This window comes from Osmerus mordax, chromosome 22, assembly GCF_038355195.1.
Source record: "Osmerus mordax isolate fOsmMor3 chromosome 22, fOsmMor3.pri, whole genome shotgun sequence".
Classification (NCBI taxonomy): Eukaryota; Metazoa; Chordata; class Actinopteri; order Osmeriformes; family Osmeridae; genus Osmerus; species Osmerus mordax.
The window spans coordinates 9727725-9748421 of record NC_090071.1 but is presented as its reverse complement, the minus strand read 5'-3'; the positions used below and the strand labels follow the sequence as shown (position 1 = coordinate 9748421).

Genomic DNA, 20697 nt, shown 5'->3' with positions numbered 1-20697 from the left:
TTATAATGCCGATATTATTTCAGTATAGAAAAATTAGGCTCTTTTTAGGCATGTATATCACAAAACAAGAGATACAAGAGATACTGTATATTTAATTGCTCAAGAAAGTAACGATGGTGCCCCCCCCCCCCCCCCCCCCCCCCAAAAAAAAAAGCAACCAAGCTATAGTGGTCTATAATATTAACTTTATGGTTGGATTGCGCCTGACGAAGTTTGACAGTAGGCTAAAAGTCAACTTTTTGGGAAATGGCCTCGAAAAGACAGCAGGAATCAGGAGCAGAGAAAGAAGAAGAAACTGCGAGATGATGCCCATGCATCACTTTCAGGTAAGTCCATGTTTAATCATTCTTAAATACGGGAAATGTGCTGCTAATGTAATGGTTAGCCTATACAAACACTTCGAACTAGCTAGCTGATGTTATTGCTAATGTTAGCAAACTCAAATATGTTATAACTTAGGTGCAAGCTATTTGAGATTTTACTGTTATGTTATCTATGCATTTTGCAAGTAACTGCATGACGCTAGCTGCTACCCCAGGTAGCCAGGCGAATCGGGCCGATTGAGGTTTAGTGTCGGCGCAGTTAGCTGTGTTCTCTGGCATCGGATCGCCTAAATTGAGCCGGCTCTGGCCCAGAATAGGTTGCCAGATTTGGCTAGGTTTTGACTGTGCGGACATTGGCCGATTGCTGTCGAGAATTGGCATATTTCGACCAAATTATAATTAATGTTAACGGTCATTAGAGTTCATTGTCAGGTAACGCCATTTAAATAGAAAAATACACTATAACTATATGATACTTTTCGGGATATTTAATATTAAAATAATTTGTTGGCATCATAAAATAATTATGCTTAGGGCACCAAAATGGCTAGCAGCGGCATGGCGCAATTGCACACTTTTGACCGCCTTGCTTCACTCGTTGTGACAGCGATGCTAGCATGAATATGCATTGCACGTACAAGTTTGATGTTTGCTCTTTATTCAAATGTAATACAATATTTAGTTGTGAAACGTAGTTCTGAATTTTAAATTGGGTCAAACTTTTAAAGAGCCTGCTCAAAGTAGACGCTAGCTTTTATTTGTTTCCATATTTCATGGAAACATGGCTTTGGCGCATAGCTCATTGCCGATACACTGTTGGTTGGCATAGGCATTGTGTTACAGGTTTTCACTCTGGCTAAAATGGTAAAAGGTTAATGTGATTTAAGTTATTTTGTTTGAAGGAAGACAACATTTATTGTAAAATGGTAAATTGATTTGTATACTCTGGCCTTGCTACACATCTATGTCAGTTTTTTTTAGGGGGGGATAGGCCTACTTTGAATTGGAGGCAAGCCTCCCCACGAGGATAAAGCTCGAAGATTTGTGTAGATCATTCTGGTGAATGATCATGTTTGCGCTCTGTGTGCACGCTACGAGACACCGTACTGGAGGAAGTGCACATGCGTGTTTGGGCTTCTGGTTCAGTGTGTCAGGGTTCCCGCGGGGTCTTAAAAAGTCTTAAAAAGTCTAGAATTCGGAACTTGAAATTTAAGGCCTTAAAACGTCTTAAAAACGGACATATTTTCATCCGAGGTCTTAAATTTCATTTAGTCAGGTCTAAAAAAGGTTTTACCCTCGTTCATTTCCAGAACCGCTGGCAGCAGAAAGTTATGACAAAGTAGCAAAAAAGTATTGAGTCGCAGCCTACAAAGCGGAGCTCTACAAACGAAACCAGCAGAAAGCTGCCCTCAGAACGTTGGTTTGCTGTGTTGTAGTTCTTTCTGGGGGATATTGGTGTTGGTATGTACACGGTGATAAAACTACAAATCCTGTTATAAATGCAATACCTGCCCGCGAAATACGTCTGCGCTTCCTCAGAGTTTGTTAAAGTTCGGCTACGTGTGGAAAATGGGAAAGTGTACTTTCAACGAGACATGGTTAGATCACAGCGATTTCCGCTGTTGGTTACAAGCGGTATACCCAGCTCCAGGTACAAGGCTCGCTGCAAACTTTTCCTAAAACATATTCAAAAATTACTAATGTGATTGTTTTATCTGTAAATTACATTTATGCTTTTTCAATGACTGCATTCATTGAAATAAAATGTTTTTTTTTCAGAATTTCTTTGATTTGAATATTTTTTGGGGTAATGTGTCGTGTAGGTCTTAAATTTCAATCTTTATGGTCTTAAAAGGTCTTAAAAAGGTCTTAAATTTGACTTGATGAAACCTGCAAGAACCCTGGCGTGTACACCTCCCGCCAAGTATATTGTGTAGCCTGCAAGTTCAAGAAGTTTATCAAATAAACAAAACCGTCTTAGAGTTAAAGTAAGGACTCTCTCACAGTTATTTCGACATGGTGTCAGAAGATTAAGGAATCCATCGCCTGTGAGTTCTATGTGATTTTTTTGTCTTGAGCGGAGCGGACAACTAAGCTAACGTCTCACCTAAAATAAATAATGGATGTATTTCACAAACCATTGTTTTTGAAGGGAACAAAGATTTTTGAACAAGAGTATGATTACATTACATTTACATGATATCTTCATAGCAGCAGCGCACTCAGACACGACTGCCAAAACAAAGGCATATATCCTCCTCAATATTGCAGGAGCGGAGACCATCGAACGGGAGCGTTCATTTGTTTACGCAGCGGAGGTGAGGGCGTCTGGTGAAGATGGAGCCGTCCCAGCTGAATCCAGAGAAGACTGCTGTCTTGTGCTTGAAACGGAAATTTCGGGAAGTATGTAACGTTCAACACAACAAAACTATGGAGAGACACAAGTTACATTCACGAAATCAACAGCAAGGTGTGACTATTGAATCCTACATCAGTGACGTGAGGATCAAAGCTAAAAGTTGTCACTTTGGAGATCTGACAGATGAACTGATTTGTGACAGAATAGTGTGTGGCATCAGAAATGACCGTATAAGAAAGGCTTTGCTACATGACAGTGAATTAACCCTGACTAAAGCCATTACAATCTGCCGCATATATGAAATGACTGAAGAGAGTATTAAGGCTCTTGCCCAGCTCCAAACAGCCACCACTGTTGACGCAATTCAGACAAACTCCAGGGTGTGGCACTACAGGTCAAGACTTAAACCTCAAGCAGGCCAACGTGAAGCAAAATCCATTACAAACTGCATGTACATGATCGGCCATTCGAGATGAAGGTTAGTAACAGGTGCAAAGTGCAATGTAATGTCAAAAGACACTTTCCGACAGCTGGCTAATGGCAAGCGACCAGTGGAACACAGCAAAGATATCAGCCTAGTGGCTTATGGACGCAGCAAAATAGAGACTATAGGCATAGTCACACTGCTTTGTTGTTAAGATGGACAGCAACACAAACTACCTTTTTCCTAGTGGACAGAAATGTAGTGCCACTACTGGGATTTTGTGCGTGTGTGCTCTTCGGAATTGTCACAATGAACCCACACGTTCATCAGGTCAGCACCGAGAGCAATGCTGATTTCACCAAACAGATCCATGTACAATACGTTCAGTGACGAGCTTGGAGAACTCCTTATCACATACTCCATGACCCTGGATCCATCTGTACAACCAGTAGTTCGTCCAGCACACCGCATCCCGGTGGCAATGCAAGCACGAATCAAAGCTGAGCTCACCAGCATGCAGAACAAAGGCGTCATAACCACAGTTTCTGAACCTACAGACTGGGTTTCGTCCATGGTTGCAGCACACAAAAAGGACAAACAGGAAATCAGGCTGTGCATCCATCCACACAGCCCTGAAGAGACCTCACTATCCAATGCGCAGCGTCGAGGAAGTGGCTGCCCAGATGTCAGGTGCTATAGTGTTCTCTGTACTAGATGCAAATAGCTCATTCTGGCAAATACAGCTTGACCACAAATCATCAATTCTGACCACATTCAGTACGCCTTTCGGGCGCTACAGATTCCTCCGCATGCCATTCGGCATAAGCTCAGCAAGCGAGGTGTTCCAGCGCTCAATGGAACAGCTATTTGCAGGGTATCCATGTGCTATCATAGTTGATGACATCATCATAGGGGGCTGTGATGCCGCAGAACACCATGCCAACCTAAACAAAGTGGGGACCGGGCAGGAGAGATAAACCTCAGGCTAAACCCTTTCAAGTGCAAGTTCCGCCTGGACCAGGTCTGTTATATCTGGTCACATATTCACAAAGGAGGGCCTCAAGGCCGACCCCACGCATAAAAGTGGCGATCACAAACATGCCAGTCCCTCAGGATGTCCTAGCCATGCAGCAATTCCTTGGCATGGTGAATTACCTCGGGAAGTTTATCCCAGACCTCAGCAATATTGCAGCACCTCTGAGACAGGTCACACACAAAGACGCTGCGTGGTGTTGGTTTCCACAGCATCAGCAGGCATTCGACCGTCTCAAGTCATGCTTATCCAGTTCACAGATTCTATCCTACTACGACGTAATAAAACCAGTCACTGACCTGTGAACATGCGTCATGTTACGGACTTGGTGTTGCATATCTACAGGATGGGAGACCAGTTGCCTACGCGTCTCGCACGCTCACAGATACAGAAACAAGGTATGTTCATATCGAAAAGGAGCTGTTGGCAGTGTTTGCGTGCATCAAATTCAAGGATTACGTGTATGGGAAACCCACGGTCGTTGAAACTGTCCACCAACCCCTCGTCACAATCCTGAAGAAGCCCATCCACACTGCTCCTGCCCGACTGCAAAGGATGTTACTACAGTTACAGGTCTATGACATCACACTGGTCTACAAGAAGGATAAGCCCATGTACCTAGCTGAAACCCTATCACGAGCTCCAAATGAGACTATCCCACAAAGTCCAGCTGCAGATGACACGTTTGAGGTGATGTCTGTTAGCTACATCTCAACTAACAGACTAGAGGAGCTCCGGACCCACACAGCACAGGATAAAGTGCTACAGAGTCTCAGCACAGTCATCCACCGCGGATGGCCTGGCAAAGAACGCAGCGTCCACCCTTCCATACGTCCGTTCTTCCCTCACAGAGACGAGTTGGTAGTGGAGGATGGGATAGTTGTTAAGGGCCACAGAACAGTAATTCGCCGTTCTCTACACCGAGAATACATCAACATCATACACAGTGGTCACCCAGGTTTAGAGTCAACCAAGTGCAGAGCCAGGAGTACAGTCTTTTGGCCGACAATGAACAACGACATTGCAGAGGAGCTGCTGTTGTGCTCCGTCTGCAATAGCACCAGACCACACCAGCAGAAGGAACCTCTACAACCACATCCAGTTCCAGTCTTGCCATGGTCCACAGTGGCTACTGATATGTTTGAGTGGCACGGACAACAATACCAGGTGCTGGTAGACTCGTACTCAGGATGGTATGAAATGGACCTCCTCCTTGACACAACTTCATAAGCTGTGATCACAAAGCTGAAAAGACACTTTTCTGTTCACGGTAGGCCTCACACCCTCATCACAGACAATGCAAGGCAATAATACACAAGCCAACGTTTCAAAGATTTCACCAAGCAGCCCGGAGTATCCACAGTCTAACGGATTGGCAGAAAGGGCAGAGAAACAACTGATGGAGAAATTTCACAGAGATGGGGCCGACATCTTCCACAGTTTGCTGAACATCAGAAATATTCCCTGTGACCGAGCATTAGGCTCACCCGCAGAACGTCTGATGTCAAGACAGACGCGCTCAGCTCTTCCTGTCAGCACTAGACTGTTAGAGCCAGCCCCAAAAAACACAAAGCAGGTCACTGCCCATCTCCAGAATAAAAGACACATCCAAAAGCAGAACTACGATGCGACAAGCCGCCCACTACAGCCGCTCGCAGAGGGACAAGTCGTCAGGATGCAGACCATTAAGGGACACGACCGTCTGGGCACTTTGAAAGAAAGGTGAAAGGAACCATGCTCCTACATCATCGAGTCCGATGGAGGGACCTACAGGAGAAATCGGCGTCATATCCTTCCTGTCGCTGAGCCACCACCACGACGGGTCGACCCTGCAGACCTCGATCTTCAGTAAACCGACCCACCGGTCTCCCTCCCACGCCGCAGACACCGCGACCAACTCCGGTAAAACCTAAGCGATCCACCACTGAGCAGCAGAGGCCTGCTGCTCATTCTCCTACAGAGGTAACACAAGGTACCTCAGAAGGCTGACATTTTGTCCAGATATAGTATAAAATGAATGGCCAGTGTCCAGATGTAATATTGAATGAATCAAATGCCAAGAGAGCTGACTTTTCTTGTCCAAGTATGGCAGTGAGCAGTGTTAGGCTCACATTTTGTCAGATGCATATTAACCCGTTAAGGAGTAGCGTCGCACATATGTGATTGTTCGAATGTGGGTCTCAAAGCGTAACGTCGCACATGTGGGATTCTGAACCTTCCAACCGACTATTTTCCGATAGACAAAAACTACATGACAAACGCTATAGTATGGCTTCAAAATGTACAATTAGGAGGCTAACAATTAACACTAGCAGGTAGTAGCATTGCTACGAGTATTATGCTAGGTTGCTAGGTAACGAAAGCTAACTAAAGCTAGCTAGCTTCCGTTTTGGAAAAATAACTCACTCTGGTGGAAGCGTCGGAAATATTTAAAACTCACGCATCTAAAGGTCAAATGAGTTGTAATTATTTCAGCAGTATATTTTGTATCCCTTGCAGTCACTAATGGACCCACTTTTTCAAACATCTTTTACTGAAACAAAAATCTTTAGACTTAGCTTTCAGCTATAGCACCTTTAAACAGGCCACAGTAGCTCTAACAATCTCACTTTCTTATAAATACTATGATACGATATGCTTTATTGACCATATAATTGAATTTATATTTACAAAGCTGTGCAACCGTAGACAACATTTCTACCTCCTACAACAAACCCACAAGCCATGCCGTTTTGTAGATGTTTTTTTATTTTAAAAAATCCTCAAAATACCACTATGTAAAACATATTTTATGAAACATAGCAACAGGGTCTTGTTCAGGTTAGTGTCTATTCCGCTTCTTTTGCCTGAAAGAAAAAAACAGTGAATTATTGTATTGAATTATATTTCTATTTGACAAATGGTCTGACAAGACAATGTAATGCATTTTATTCCTTGGTGTGACAGCAGATCTTTACCTTTCCAGAGTCACGACTCTTGGTTCTGAGCTTGTTGACCTGAGATTCAGCGATGTCGGCACGCTCCTCAGCCTCCTCCAGCTCATGCTGAACCTTCCTGAACTTGGACATGTGAGAGTTGGCCTGTTCCTCCTGGGATAAATTAATTTGAAAAAGATTTCTTACACATTTTGTAAGTGCTTTCTGCAATGACCATTTAGACAATAACAATACCATTGGTAAAGCCATAGATATATACACTGAAATCTAGGAAGCTTTATTTTGCATAAGCAAGGGTCAAATTAGCATTAGACTTACCGCTTCCTCAGCCTGTCTCTTGTAAGCCTTCACTTTAAGCTGCAGTTTGTCCACCAGGTCCTGAAGTCTGGTTACATTCTTCTTATCCTCCTCAGTCTGAAGGAGATAAGAAGGTCAATTAGAATGATATGTGTCAACATGAACTGTTGTATCAACATATGCTGATTTTGACTGTGCGTTGTTACCTGGTATGTCAGCTCCTTCACTCTGCGCTCATATTTGCGGACTCCCTTGACTGCATCTACACCTCTCCTCTGTTCAGCTTCCACCTCAGTCTCCAGCTCACGCACCTGCGTGGAGAACAGGAGCTCATGGTGAGTCCATCACTCCCATGCTAAAAGTTCCTTATGAACAGCATTATACTGGGGAAAAAGGGCTTAAAAATATTTGACCTTTCTCAAGGCAACAGGGATTTATTTTCAACTTTTGCAAACTTACCCTGGACTCCAGTTTCTGGAGCTGCTTCTTGCCGCCCTTCATGGCCAGGTTCTCTGCCTCATCCAGACGGTGCTGCAGGTCCTTGACTGTCACCTCCAGGTTCTTCTTCATCCTCTCAAGGTGAGAGCTGGTGTCCTGCTCCTTCTTCAGTTCCTCTGCCATCATGGCCGCCTGCAGCAACATAATGCAGCTTGGTTGAACTGAGGAACCGTACACACACATAGTATATCGTACCAGGTTACATGACCTGGTTGATGTGCCCTTGAAGACAGTGCAGGTAAAGTAGCAGACTCAATACTGTTCTGGGATACTTGGTTATCCGAACTCACATCAGTGATGGCCTTCTTGGCCTTGTCCTCAGCATTCCTGGCCTCCTGGACAATGTCGTCCACCTCTCCCTGCACCTGGACCAGGTCAGCCTCAAGCTTCTTCTTGGTGTTCAACAGGCTGGTGTTCTGGAAGAGAGAACACATGGATATAGCAAAACAAAACCTTAGCTGTGAAAGTTATTTGTTTATGTGTCTGTGTTGTCCGCACCTGGGAATGCAGCAGTCCCACTCTCTCGCTGGCGTCCACCAGCTCCTGCTCAGCCACTTTGCGGCCTCTCTCTGTCTGCTCCAGACCCGCTCTCAACTCTTCAATCTCCGCCACCATCAGGCCGTTTCTGCGTTCCACCATGGCAGCCTGTTCCTTCATGTCCTCTGAGGCACGGACGGCATCATCCAGGTGCAACTGGGCATCCTAGAAACACCAAAGAGTGTAGAGAGGAATGAGAAGATGCTGCTGTGTACAGTATGGCTTATACTGTCCTATATGGCTTCAGCAGTACTGTTTGTACTGGAAATATATGTTCTTTGTAAGGATGATATTATTCCTTGCCCCTCTATATAGATGCACCCATGTTAACCAAACCAAAACAAATCTGAGATGGACATTGGAGCCCCCATTTTCTCATTTTGAGTCTAGATCTCTAGTAATGGTCTGAAGTCATTATTAATGTAGTTCACTGCAGTATACACATCACTATTGCCAACATTCACAGTACCTTGAGTTGCGCCTGAACGTTCCTCAGCTGCTTCTGGGACTCAGCAGCCTGGCGGTTAGCATGGCTCAGCTGGATCTCCATCTCATTCAGGTCTCCCTCCATCTTCTTCTTGATCCTCAGGGCGTCGTTCCTGCTGCGCACCTCAGAGTCCAGGGTGCTCTGCATGGAGTCAGCCACTCTCTGGCTGTTCCTCTTGATCTGCTCCATCTCCTCATCTTTCTCTGCCAGCTTCCTGTCCACCTCACCCTTGATCTGGTTCAGCTCCAGCTGCACACGAAGAATCTTGGATTCCTCATGCTCCAGAGTTCCCTGAATAAATGAAAATATTTGCAAATGTCAGTCTTAGTTATGGTGATTCCAAGAGGGTTTATTATTTTCTGGGAATTGTGGAGAGTTTTTACCTCAGCCTCCTCCAGAGCCGTCTGGATCTCAGACTTCTCTGTCTCCACTGTCTTCTTGGCCTTCTCCAGCTCATGGATGCTCTTGCCAGTCTCTCCGATCTGCTCGGTCAGGTCAGAGATCTCCTCTGTGATTTGAAAAAGAAACATAGTTTCATTCCAAAACGTATAATCCGATGTACTTGAGGTGGGGAAAAGCACCACACACAACATTGCAACTCACGTTGCAAGTTCTTGTTCTCTCTCTTCAGAGTCTCCAGCTGGTCAAGAGCCTCCTCGTAGGAGTTCTTCATCTTGAAGAGCTCTGTGCTGAGAGAACGAGCCTCCTTCTGAGCTCCCTCCAGCTCAGCCTGGCCCTCCTCAAACTTCTGCTTCCACTCTGCAAGAACCTAGGAAGAAGCACATGACAAGGACATGAGCATGACAATAGAGTTCTTAAGCCCCAATTGCAGATTTAGGTCCATCTAGGCAAGTAGACACATCTCAAATAAGTCTTGCAATGTATGCATTTATGTATATATGTATTCAATTACACATTAATACCCATGTTCCACACGTACAATTACATCAAAACCTAAAACTGGCACAATATTTTTCACCTTGTCAAAGTTCCTCTGCTTCTTATCCAGGTTGGCAGCCAGGGCATTGGCTCTCTCAACATCAATCATGAGGTCCTCCACCTCTCCCTGCAGCCTCTGCTTGGTCTTCTCCAGAGAGGCACACTTGGAGTTGGTGGCCTCAATGGTCTCCTCAGCTTCCTGAAGACGCTGAGCCAGCTTCTTCCTGTTGACACAAATCATGACATCGCAAAGATGTTCTGTACTGATTGCAAGCTTGGAGTGCTTGACAGTAATGTTATATTGGGGTACTATGAATTACTATCTTTTGGACTTTTGTGGACTTACTTGGCCTCCTCCAGCTCCTCTGTCCTCTGGATGGCATCAGTCTCGTACTTGGTTCTCCACTGAGCCACCTCAGAGTTAGCCTTGGACATGCCGCGCTGCAGCTCTGCCTTGGCCTCCTGTTCCTCCTCAAACTGCTCCCTCAGCAGGTCACAGTCGTGGCGGGCAGATTGGACACCATGGGCCAGTGCGTTCTTAGCCTGAGAGGAAAATATTAGGAGACATGGGTGATGTAGTAAGGGACCAAAAAAAGTATTCGCTAACTACTGTACTGTAAAACTGTCATAGTCGGTCAACATGGGGCTTTTACCTTGACTTCCTCCTCAACATGCCTCTTGAGTTCCTCAATCTGCTGGGTGTAGGCCTGCTTTCCCCTGGTCAACTGGGACACCAGGGCCTCCTTCTCCTCCATCTGGCGAGCAAACTCACCTGTGGGGAATTAAGAAAGTTCTTAGTTAGGTCTGTTTCTTGATTATACTTGGTCATTTTCAATATACACCTTCTGGAACATATTTCTGCATGTAGACTTTTGAACGCATCAAATGTGTCTGGTATATTTTTTTTTACCATTCTCAGTGAGGAGTCTGGCTTTCTGTCCACCGATGTCAGTGATCTGGCGAACATTCTCGTCGTTCTTGGTCTTGATCTCACTGAGCTGGTCCTCAAGGGTACGGCACATCTTCTCCAGATTGCCCTGTGGAACAAACACAATGTTACACTTGACATGAATCTATTCACAAATGAATGCATCAACATGTCTCATTGAGGAGGAACCGGAAATGAGGAATTAGGGAATGAAGAATTCTCTTTATGTCCCCCCCGCACTTCCACCTTTTGTTGCTAATGTAGTTGAGCACGGCAGATTTAAATGTATTATATATTTCTGCTTTGATTCATACCTTGGCCTTAGCAACTGCTTCCATGTTGGAGGAGAGGTCATCAATCTCCATCTTGAACTCACTCTTCTCTTTCTCCAGCTTCTGCTTGACGCGCTGCAGGTTGTCGATCTGCTCTCCCAGCTCTGCCACACTGTCAGCCTGCTTCTTCCTCAGGGCTGAGGCTGTGGCCTCATGCTGCAGGGTGGACTCCTCCAGGTCACGTCTCAGCTTCTGGAACTCAGCCTCTCGCTTCTTGTTCATCTCAATCTGAGCAGCTGTGGCACCTCCGGCCTCCTCCAGCCTCTCGCTGATCTCCTCCAGTTCCCTGGACAGATCGGCCCTCTGCTTCTCCACCTTGGCCCTGGCAGCACGCTCAGCCTCAATCTCCTCTTCCAGCTCTTCAATACGAGCCTACAATAGACAAAACTATTATTTAGCATCAACGTGTCCAAATTCTGGCCTAAAAATGAGCAGAAAATGACTTAATAGACAACATGGATTTGAGTACAAGCACGTCCAATATCATCCAGCCCAAAACAGGAAATATTACTTGTCTGGGATTTAGTAACTACAACGCACCTGGAGCTCCTTGATCTTCTTCTGAAGCTGGGCACCCAGAGACTGCTCATCCTCAATCTTGCTGAGGAGCTGGCTGGTCTCAAAGTCCTTCCTTTAGTGCACAAATGAATCCATGTCAGGTTTCGGTTTTGTGTCATTGAGTGGAGATTAAATTGAAAGAACATCCACAATTTTTCATAACAAAAGCCTTTCTATGCCTAATGATTAAAATATTAAATTAAGTAATCTATGTCATTTGATTAGTATACTTAGAAACAAAACTCAGTGTCATAGGTCTTGATTATTGCATTACTCCAAGTTGAGTACTATCAATAACAAATGTGAAATGCATTGACCTATAGATGGAGTTGGACATCAAAATAATTATGTGGAAGTCAACATTGATTGTAATGATTGCTGGAGTGAATGAAATCCAAATAATGTCAAGAAAGTCTTGAATGATTTTACAATACTTACTTCTTGATCTTTTCATCGGACTGCTGCTTGTCGTTCTCCAGGTCCATGATGGACTCCTGGGCCAGTTTCAGGTCTCCCTCCAGCTTTCTCTTGCCTCTCTCCAGGTCCATACGGAGCTTCTTCTCTTGCTCCAGAGAACCTTCAAGCTGGAGGACAAAACACATTTCTCATACTTAAGCTTTGATGTGAACAGCTCATTCATAACACCTTATATTATTATAGTGGAGTCAGTCGTCCTATTGAATCCCCAAACCAATTTATTATATGAGATTAAATTCAATAAAGGCAAAGTTGGATAAAACTTTCAATAGAGGCAAAGTTGGATAAAACCCCCAGAAAACATAACTTGACTTACGTCATCAACTTGTTGTTCCAGCTTGGTCTTGGCCTTGGTCAGAGTGTTGACTTTGTCCTCCTCTGCCTGCAGGTCATCCAGTGTCTGCTGGTGGGCCTCTTGCAGGGCTTTCTTCTCCTTGGTCAGCTTGGCAACACTCTCATCTTGAGATGCCATCTCCTCAGTCAGGTTTTTAACCTGCAGACAAAGACAAAGTTAGCTCAAGTTAAAGCTAATGTTTGGTGTTTTTGAACAAACTACTGCTCGGATATGGGTGAGATGTTGATACCTTGTTCTCTGTGGCATGCTTCTCCTTCTCCACTTTGGCCAAGGTAAGCTCCAGATCATCGATGTCCTTCTTCAGTTCAGAGCACTCATCCTCCAGCTTCCTCTTCTTGGCAGTCAGCTCAGCATTCATCTCCTCTTCATCCTCCAGCCTCTCAGTTGTCTCTTTGAGTTTGGCCTCCAGCTGGATCTTGCTCTTGATCAGACCCTCACATCTCTCCTCAGCATCATTCAGATTCTCTGATTCCTGAAAATAACAGAGGTTAATTAGACTTTAATGTGGTGTGAGTGTGTGTGTGTGCATACGTGTGTGTGCATACGTGTGTGTGGCTCACTCACAGATGCAACTTGGAGAGACAAGTCATTCTTCTCTTGCAGGAGGGACACCATCTTTTCCTCCAGCTCCTTCTTGCGAGCCTCAGACTTTTCAAGAGCAACTTTGCACTTCTCATAGTCCTCTTTCATGTTGGCCAGCTCCTTCTCTGTCTCAGCACTCTGCAGGAGAGGCTTGATCTTGTAGTAGACCTTCATCCATGGCCAATGTTTCACATTCATGAACGAGCGGATGTTGTACTGGATGGTGAAGACAGATTCTCTAATTATAAGAAAAAGAGAGGCATGGACAAAAAGAGATAGTTTAGCTCGATGCAGATTATGCAATGTAATGTCATTACCCTAACCCATTCCTACATGTAAAGTCTATCATTCCATCAAGCCAAAATTCATAGTAAAACAAAATGGATCACTCCCTAAAAACAAGATTTGAATGCAAATACTTGAATCCATATTTTTCCTTTTATCATTTCCATCTCACCTCCTCTCCATCATCTTGGTAAACTCCTTCCTCATCAGGTATCCACGGGCAAGAGCCTGTGTCATGGTTACCAGAGTAGCAAGCTTCTCATCTCTCATCTCCTCAAGGACACCAAGCAGACCAGCTTTGAAGAACACCTGAGACACAAGTATAATACAAAACTGAAATAAACACTTCTGGTGCAAACACATTTTGAATGTCTACCAGGTAAATGAGATATTTAATAATCTCTGTAGGTCACAAACATGAGTTGCCAGTATCCCATCATCAATAGTGTACGGTATGTTACCTTGGTGTGTCCAAACTTGTACTCATCATGGTTCACATCAATGGACCCAAGCAACTTCTCAGAAGCCTTCTTGTTGTCCATGAACTGGCCTTCGGGGATGACACCGGCATTCAATACCTTGTATCTGAATAGGGAGAAAATGTGTTTATTACTTGCATGTTTTTATCCATCTACCACATCTTTGTTGCATTTGTGTGTAAGACTACCTCTGCTTGAAGTCAGCATAGATGATTCTGCTGGGGAAGCCCTTTGTGCAAATCCTAATACCCTCCAGCACACCGTTACACCTCAGCTGGTGGATAACCAGGAAGTTCTCCATCAAACCTGGATGAAAGATTTTGGGGCAGCTTTATAATAATCGAATGAACGTACTCTATGTTTAAGGTAATAATGACTTAAGAGAAATAATGCATGAAACAGTATGTTATACCTGGAGTCTTAGACTCATTGGGGATCAGACAACGCACAAAATGAGGGTGGGTGCTCCTCAAGTTGGTCATCAGTTTGCCCAAGTTCTCCTGTAAGGTTGTTTTAAAGCATTGTTACTCTCAGATATTATTCACAATAAAGCTATCCCAAATTATATATAAAAAAAACCTCACTCACCCTGAACTGAGAGGACACAGTCTGCATGGAACCTCCCTTCTTCTTGCCTCCTTTCTTTGAGGTATCTGTTATAGGAGTGTCAGGAGTTAGACAGCATAATACATGCATATGTTTTGTTGCTTGAACGATACTGTTAATTCATTAACAAATCATGTTAATATGTTCAATGTATAAAACTGTGTGTTTATAATCTAATTCAACCATACTAACCCTCAGCTGGAGCAGCAACGTAGAGTGTGGCCAACAGTTTGGCTGAGGACTTTCCATACAGCTGAAGCACAGACTCGTTCAGGGGATCCTTGTTCTTGTCCAGCCAGCCAGTGATATTGTAGTCCACTGTACCAGCATAGTGGACCAGGGAGAAGTGGGCCTCGGCCTTGCCCTTGGCTGGTTTAGGCTTCTCAAATGCCTTGTTCTTTCCAAGATGCTGGTCATACAGCTTGTTCTTGAAGGAAGTGTCTGAAGCCTTGGGGAACATGCACTCCTCTTCAAGGATGGAGAAGATGCCCATTGGCTGTGTAGAAATATACTTTGATCAGTCAAATATACGCATGAGAAAAAAAATAAGCATGAGCTGAAATGGCATAATTGAATAAGACATATATTAAGCACTGTGATATGATAAGAACATGTCAGTTTAATGTATCTACATGTATGAATAACCTTGTATCCTTGCCAACATCCACAGTTTTTACAGACACCTCACCTTCTCAATGAGCTCAATGCAGGCAGCCAAGTCCATGCCAAAGTCAATGAAAGCCCAGACAATGCCCTCTTTCTTGTACTCCTCTTGCTCCAGGACGAACATGGTGTGGTTGAAGAACTGTTGCAGTTTCTCATTGGTGAAGTTGATGCACAGCTGCTCCATGCTGTTGTACTGTAGATTTGCAAAGTTTGTCAGAACTTCATTGAGTAAAGATCCCACCATACCGAATGAATTTTTTACTTTATCTACACTTGATTGTTGTTCCTTTAAATCAAATCATTAAAATAGAGTATATACTATCTGTATAGTTTAATGACACATGAAAGAAACCACTTTTGAAGGTATTTCTAATAATTTGTCAAATATTGCCATAATGACCAATCTCAAACTCACGTCAAAGATCTCAAAACCAGCAATGTCAAGCACACCGATGTAGTAGTTCCTTGGCTGTTTGGTGTCCAACATCTGGTTGATGCGGATGACCATCCACAAGAACATCCTCTCATAGATGGACTTGGCCAGAGCACTCACTGAGTTGTTCACCTGTGTAACATCAATGCTAAAAGTTACTTTCACTGTCTTATACAAATGTTATTAACTGTATTAATTCAATGCAAAGTGACTACATTTCTTTTTACAAACACATCACAAGCCAAAAGAAACAGTCTCATTGTAAAATGACTGCTCTCAAGTCTATTCTTACCTGAGGCACTGTCTGTCCCTTGGTCACATACTCATTGCCGACCTTCACTCTGGGATAGCACAGGGCTTTCAGCATGTCAGCTGAGTTCAGACCCAGAAGGTAACCGATTTTATCAGCCACTGGGGAGGGAAAGGAGCAATGAGCATCAGAGTGCAACGTTTATCACAGGAATACAGTTAAATGCATGCTCTTTAGAACTTTGATACAAATACTTTGTCTTACCCTCTGTGCCATCTGGCTCAGCCTGCTCCTCACGCTGCTTCTGCTTGAAGTGCATGTTGCCGTGGTGCATGACAGCACCGGTAAACTTGTAGATGCTCATCTTCTCTTCAGAGGTGAAGCCCAAGATGTCAATAGCATCCTGGATGGGGAAAGAAAGTTTACATTAACCAACAATATATATGTTATTATATTTTCGAGTTGAACCCTTTTAGTGACTTACATCGGTGGCATCAAGCTCAACTGTGTCATCGATACTGGCCACAGTGATCTGACCCTGGCTGATCATGGGGTAGTCGTAGGGGTTGGTGGTGATAAGTGACATTTCTGTGGAGACACAAAACTATAATGACTATCACCCAGGCATGTGTACATTTTATGTAAAAGGAAGAACCCTCAATGAGTGGACAAAGGAGTAAATGTCATTCAGAATATATTGTTTCTTTAATCCCCGCAGTGCCTCACCAACAAGCTCGGGTTTGTGGTTGGTCATCATCTGGTAGAAGATGTGGTAGCCTCTCTCATCAGGCAGCTGGAAGCTCACTCTAGACTTCTCCAGCAGGTCTGTGAGAAACGTGGTTGAAAGGATAGAGAAACATGAGAACAATTTGAATCTCAAGTGAATGGACACCAACATTTATGTAAAGGATCATCTGGGAAATAATTCAAACCAACTTACAGGTCTCAATGTCAGCACTAGCCAGTTTTCCGTTCATGTGGAAGTGAATCCTAATGAATTTACCCTGAAAGAGGTCATAGAGAGGGCTTTTTCAACGCATCCTATTGATTTCTAAGTTAGTGTAACATGTGAAAATGAATATTTTCCCTCCAAACTTACAAAGCGAGATGAGTTGTCATTCCTCACTGTCTTGGCATTACCATAGGACTCCAGTAGAGGGTTAGCTGCAATGATCTGATCCTCAAGGGAACCCTGAAGGTAGGCAAAACATTGGTCATTTAGACTGATCACCAATCGTCCAAAATAATTATCTCGTCACTTTGTCTATAGTTATATACTCCTGGAACGCTTTCCCTAGACTAGGTCTAACCCTGTTTCTATATTATCTTTGAACGCCTTAAGTTTAATATGTTTCGCCACTGTTAACACAGTAACCCCCACTTAAAGTGCAAATGTCATAAATCTTAACCTTTTAAGTTGCTGAATGAGTAATAATAAGTACTACACTAATTTACTAGTCTTATTTACGTTTTGCTGTATGTAAAACTACCACAGGGCTCCTGTCAAGAATGACAACATATTTTGAAGATGTAAACTAGATTTGAACTATACTAAGGGAGCTTTTTTGTTTTCAAATATGGGGGCACAGATTTTTGATAACTGATGATGTAGCCAGTGAATATAATTTTTTCTTAATAAACAATTGGAGCGGACATATTTACATATTTCATGTATAATGAAACCTACACCCTTGAACTGTACCATGGAAAAGCATTTTTTGGGGGGTAAAAACAATGATGGGTCAACAATTGATGGCATGCACTTTCTATGGTAAATATTAGGTCATACCTGCATTTTGCCGGGAACTGGTTCCTTCTTCTTCTCACCTCCAGAAACAGCAATGGTGGCAAAGTACTGGATGACACGCTTGGTGTTGACAGTCTTTCCAGCACCAGATTCTCCACTAGTTTATAAGATGATAAAAAAATATGATTTAGTGTGTATGAACTAAAATAAGTATTGTCAAGCATCTTAAGTCATTAAGCATTATAGTCTTCATATTTATATACATATCAATATAAAAAATATCCACTCAATTAAAGTCTCAAACTTACGTGATTAGGACAGACTGGTTCTCCTTATCTGAAAGTAAATTGACAAATAAATGTGTAGGAAGTGATACGAGTAGCAACTAAGAATGCATCCATCCATCTATATATGACTTCAGCCATCTATCAGTGAGCTTCCATACCAGTCAACATGAACTGAAAGGCGTTGTCAGAGACGGAGAAGATGTGGGGTGGAGCCTCCATACGCTTCTTCCCTCTGTAGGCGTTGACCACTTCCATGTCATACACAGGGAGCCACTTGTAAGGGTTCACCGTGGCACAGAAGAGCCCAGAGTAGGTCTTCATATGAGCAGAGAGTAAAGGGAAATATTGATATTAGAGCTCATGTATGGTACATTTTCGGAGGGTGCAATTTGCTTCCTTAAGGTGGCTCATGTCTACATGTGTAGTGTTCTTACGTAGATCATCCATGCTGCATAACGCTCTTTGAGGTTATACAGGACAGACGCTTCATTGAGGTAGGTCATCATGGCCATGTCCTCAATCTTGTCAAACTTAGGAGGGTTCATGGGTGAGATCTCTTCTTCTTTGAAGGTTTTTACCTGGAAAACGTCAATAACAAGCATGAAGCCTACACTAAATGAATAACACAGACATGTACAGAAACGTCCACTAAATGTTTTTTTCATTCCGTGCTAAGTATCCTCTTACCTCCTCAGTGATAAGGACTTTCACATCACATTTTCCACCATCTCTCTTAACAACCATACCCTTAAGGTACAATTCCTTGGCATCAGGCACGTAGCAGGCATTCTTAGCATCAAAGGGTGCAGCCTGGGCCTCAAGCCTCTCCCTCTCAGGCTTACGGAGGTAAATGGCGGCCTTGCCATATTGGGCCATCTCCGCGTCCGTACTCATGGTGGCGGTTTACTGGGGTAAAAAGATATCACTTACAAAATCTATTCCTTCTTTTCTCATTAATTCAAAGTATAAATGATGAATGCATTTACTTTATATTACTGTAAAGTACGTATGCCTCAGAAGCCTTCAAAAGGACTAAATAAAACAATATCATTCATTTTATACAATTACTGTAGTAGTTATACTGGTGGTCCTTAGGCTTTGAGCAGAATACATTAGTATGTAGCATCAAACTATGTCTCACCTGTTTTTCCTCTCCCAGATGAAATTGACTCTTGGTTCGTGCTGTAAAATAAATTAGTTTTGAGTTTTTTAATAATTTATACAGAAAAAGCACAACCAGAACATCATATACAATATGTACATGTCATTGCTGTAACTCCCATTACATTTGAGTGTTACATAGTAGGGATGCACCGATAAGAAAATGATTGGCCAACACCGTTAGCCAATATTCATATAACAAAATTGTCCCGTGCCGATGTTTTGACTGCACTGTCAATTTCTACAATGTCAGAAAATGTAATAAACATTGTCTTTTCTGATGAGGCTTTTAATTTCTACTCACTTTATTTTAGGTAAATTTAAAAAAAAAAAAATATTTGATTAAGAAAAGAATGATACCGCATTAAGACATAAGATAAATGGCCACCAATTTGATATGGTATACATATGGTGGACACATTGACACGTGACTGGAAAAACATAGTAGCCTAAGCATGGTGCCTGTTACATCAAGGCCAGCGACTCCACATCTACACTCAGATTCCCCAGAGTACTAGTGGCGCCGCTGTCTAGTGCTGATTACGCGCTATTGCGCGCACCTGTGTTTTGGTTCACCTGTTTCTAATTCTCGTTAGTGGAGTATATAATCTGGGTTTTACTTTCCCCCATTCAGTGTCTAATAGTCAACAAAGGTTTGGCATTCCAAAATAGCATTTCAGTTATGAGACAAAAATGTATTGTATTGTCAGTCTTTCAATTCAAAACTCAATCTTACATGTTTTGTCCACAATAGTGGACAAATAGCACAAATTGTTATGAGTTGTATCTATGTGCCTGATCTCAGTAAATGGATGTGAAAATAACAAGTGTCTTACCCCAGAGGTTGAAGCTGTCTGTCCATAGAGGCTTCTCTGTGGGACTACTTATATATAGTGGAGAGTGATAAGCAAGCAGAAGCTAATTGTGGACTACTCTCCTCTAAAGGAAAGAGTTAGACTTTAAGCCCATCCCTCCCTTTCCCTCCTTCTCTTTTACATGACACAGGACATTTCTGATTATGTTCCGCATTGCTTTCCGTGCATTTCTTTCTGTGCATTGCTTTCTGTGCATTGATTTCCATTTTATTAGATTCAAATTAATTTTTTATGGGTTAATTCATATACTTTATACAGTAATGTATACAAAGGCCCAAGTTTGATTTTTTAAGTACAGTTACTATTAAAGGTTGTATGAGTACAGTACTAGATCCCAGGGTTCTGCCAAATATGGAATGCCGTTTGATTCAAAATTAAATAAATCAATAAATAGTAACTAAAAGGTAAATACATATAAAAAATACATTAAAAAAAAGATGGCTATAAATATATAAATATAGCATCCTATACATATATAGCTGAATCCATTTACCTAAAAAACGAAATAAATACATTTCAAAATTACTTTAAAAATACATTTATTTATTTCATAGGACTTATTTCCTTATGCCACATTTATTTATTTAATGGGACTTGTATTTCCTAATGCCATATTTATTTCAGTGCTGTATTTATTTCCAGTCCTACTAATTAATTAAATAATTTGTATAGTACTTGTATAGCACATAATAAAAAAATATGATGGCCATACATGAGTGTTGTGTGTTTGTTAGAAACAAAATATAAATCTATGTATTTTAGACACCTAACAAAGTTACCTGGATGCTCAATCACATCAATTCCACACCTTCAGTAATGTGTTTTGGGTAGAATATTACCACT

The 20697-nt window shown here is 42.6% G+C and overlaps 1 protein-coding gene across 1 annotated transcript; it reads right to left on the bottom strand.

The window, feature by feature from the left end:
- Positions 1 to 6904: 6904 nt before the first annotated feature.
- On the bottom strand, positions 6905 to 18986 carry LOC136966289 (myosin heavy chain, fast skeletal muscle-like). Its single transcript, XM_067260760.1, has 40 exons — positions 18960 to 18986; positions 18506 to 18724; positions 18253 to 18396; positions 17977 to 18133; positions 17840 to 17867; positions 17574 to 17688; positions 16884 to 16976; positions 16725 to 16788; positions 16511 to 16609; positions 16269 to 16372; positions 16049 to 16187; positions 15827 to 15945; positions 15517 to 15666; positions 15124 to 15294; positions 14628 to 14931; positions 14418 to 14482; positions 14242 to 14329; positions 14018 to 14135; positions 13812 to 13935; positions 13523 to 13659; positions 13048 to 13303; positions 12713 to 12955; positions 12445 to 12621; positions 12090 to 12235; positions 11634 to 11724; positions 11076 to 11465; positions 10744 to 10870; positions 10487 to 10605; positions 10180 to 10376; positions 9874 to 10057; positions 9498 to 9663; positions 9278 to 9402; positions 8877 to 9185; positions 8369 to 8572; positions 8161 to 8286; positions 7832 to 8002; positions 7579 to 7683; positions 7394 to 7489; positions 7097 to 7228; positions 6905 to 6985 (listed from the first exon to the last, which is right to left on the bottom strand). Exons 2-40 carry the CDS (start codon positions 18710 to 18712, stop codon positions 6968 to 6970), a joined length of 5808 nt encoding a protein of 1935 aa, XP_067116861.1. The 5' UTR covers positions 18713 to 18724; positions 18960 to 18986; the 3' UTR covers positions 6905 to 6967.
- Between the last annotated feature and the right edge of the window lie 1711 nt (positions 18987 to 20697).

Excerpts from the sequence above, each read along its gene's own strand:
- LOC136966289 (XM_067260760.1), bottom strand. The coding sequence starts at position 18,712 with ATGAGTACGGACGCGGAGATGGCCCAATATGGCAAGGCCGCCATTTAC. Across the intron at positions 15,295-15,516 it reads CTGGTTTTGAGATCTTTGAC|TACAACAGCATGGAGCAGCT; the intron begins GTGAGTTTGAGA and ends GCAAATCTACAG. Across the intron at positions 7,684-7,831 it reads TCCAGAAACTGGAGTCCAGG|GTGCGTGAGCTGGAGACTGA; the intron begins GTAAGTTTGCAA and ends TTCTCCACGCAG.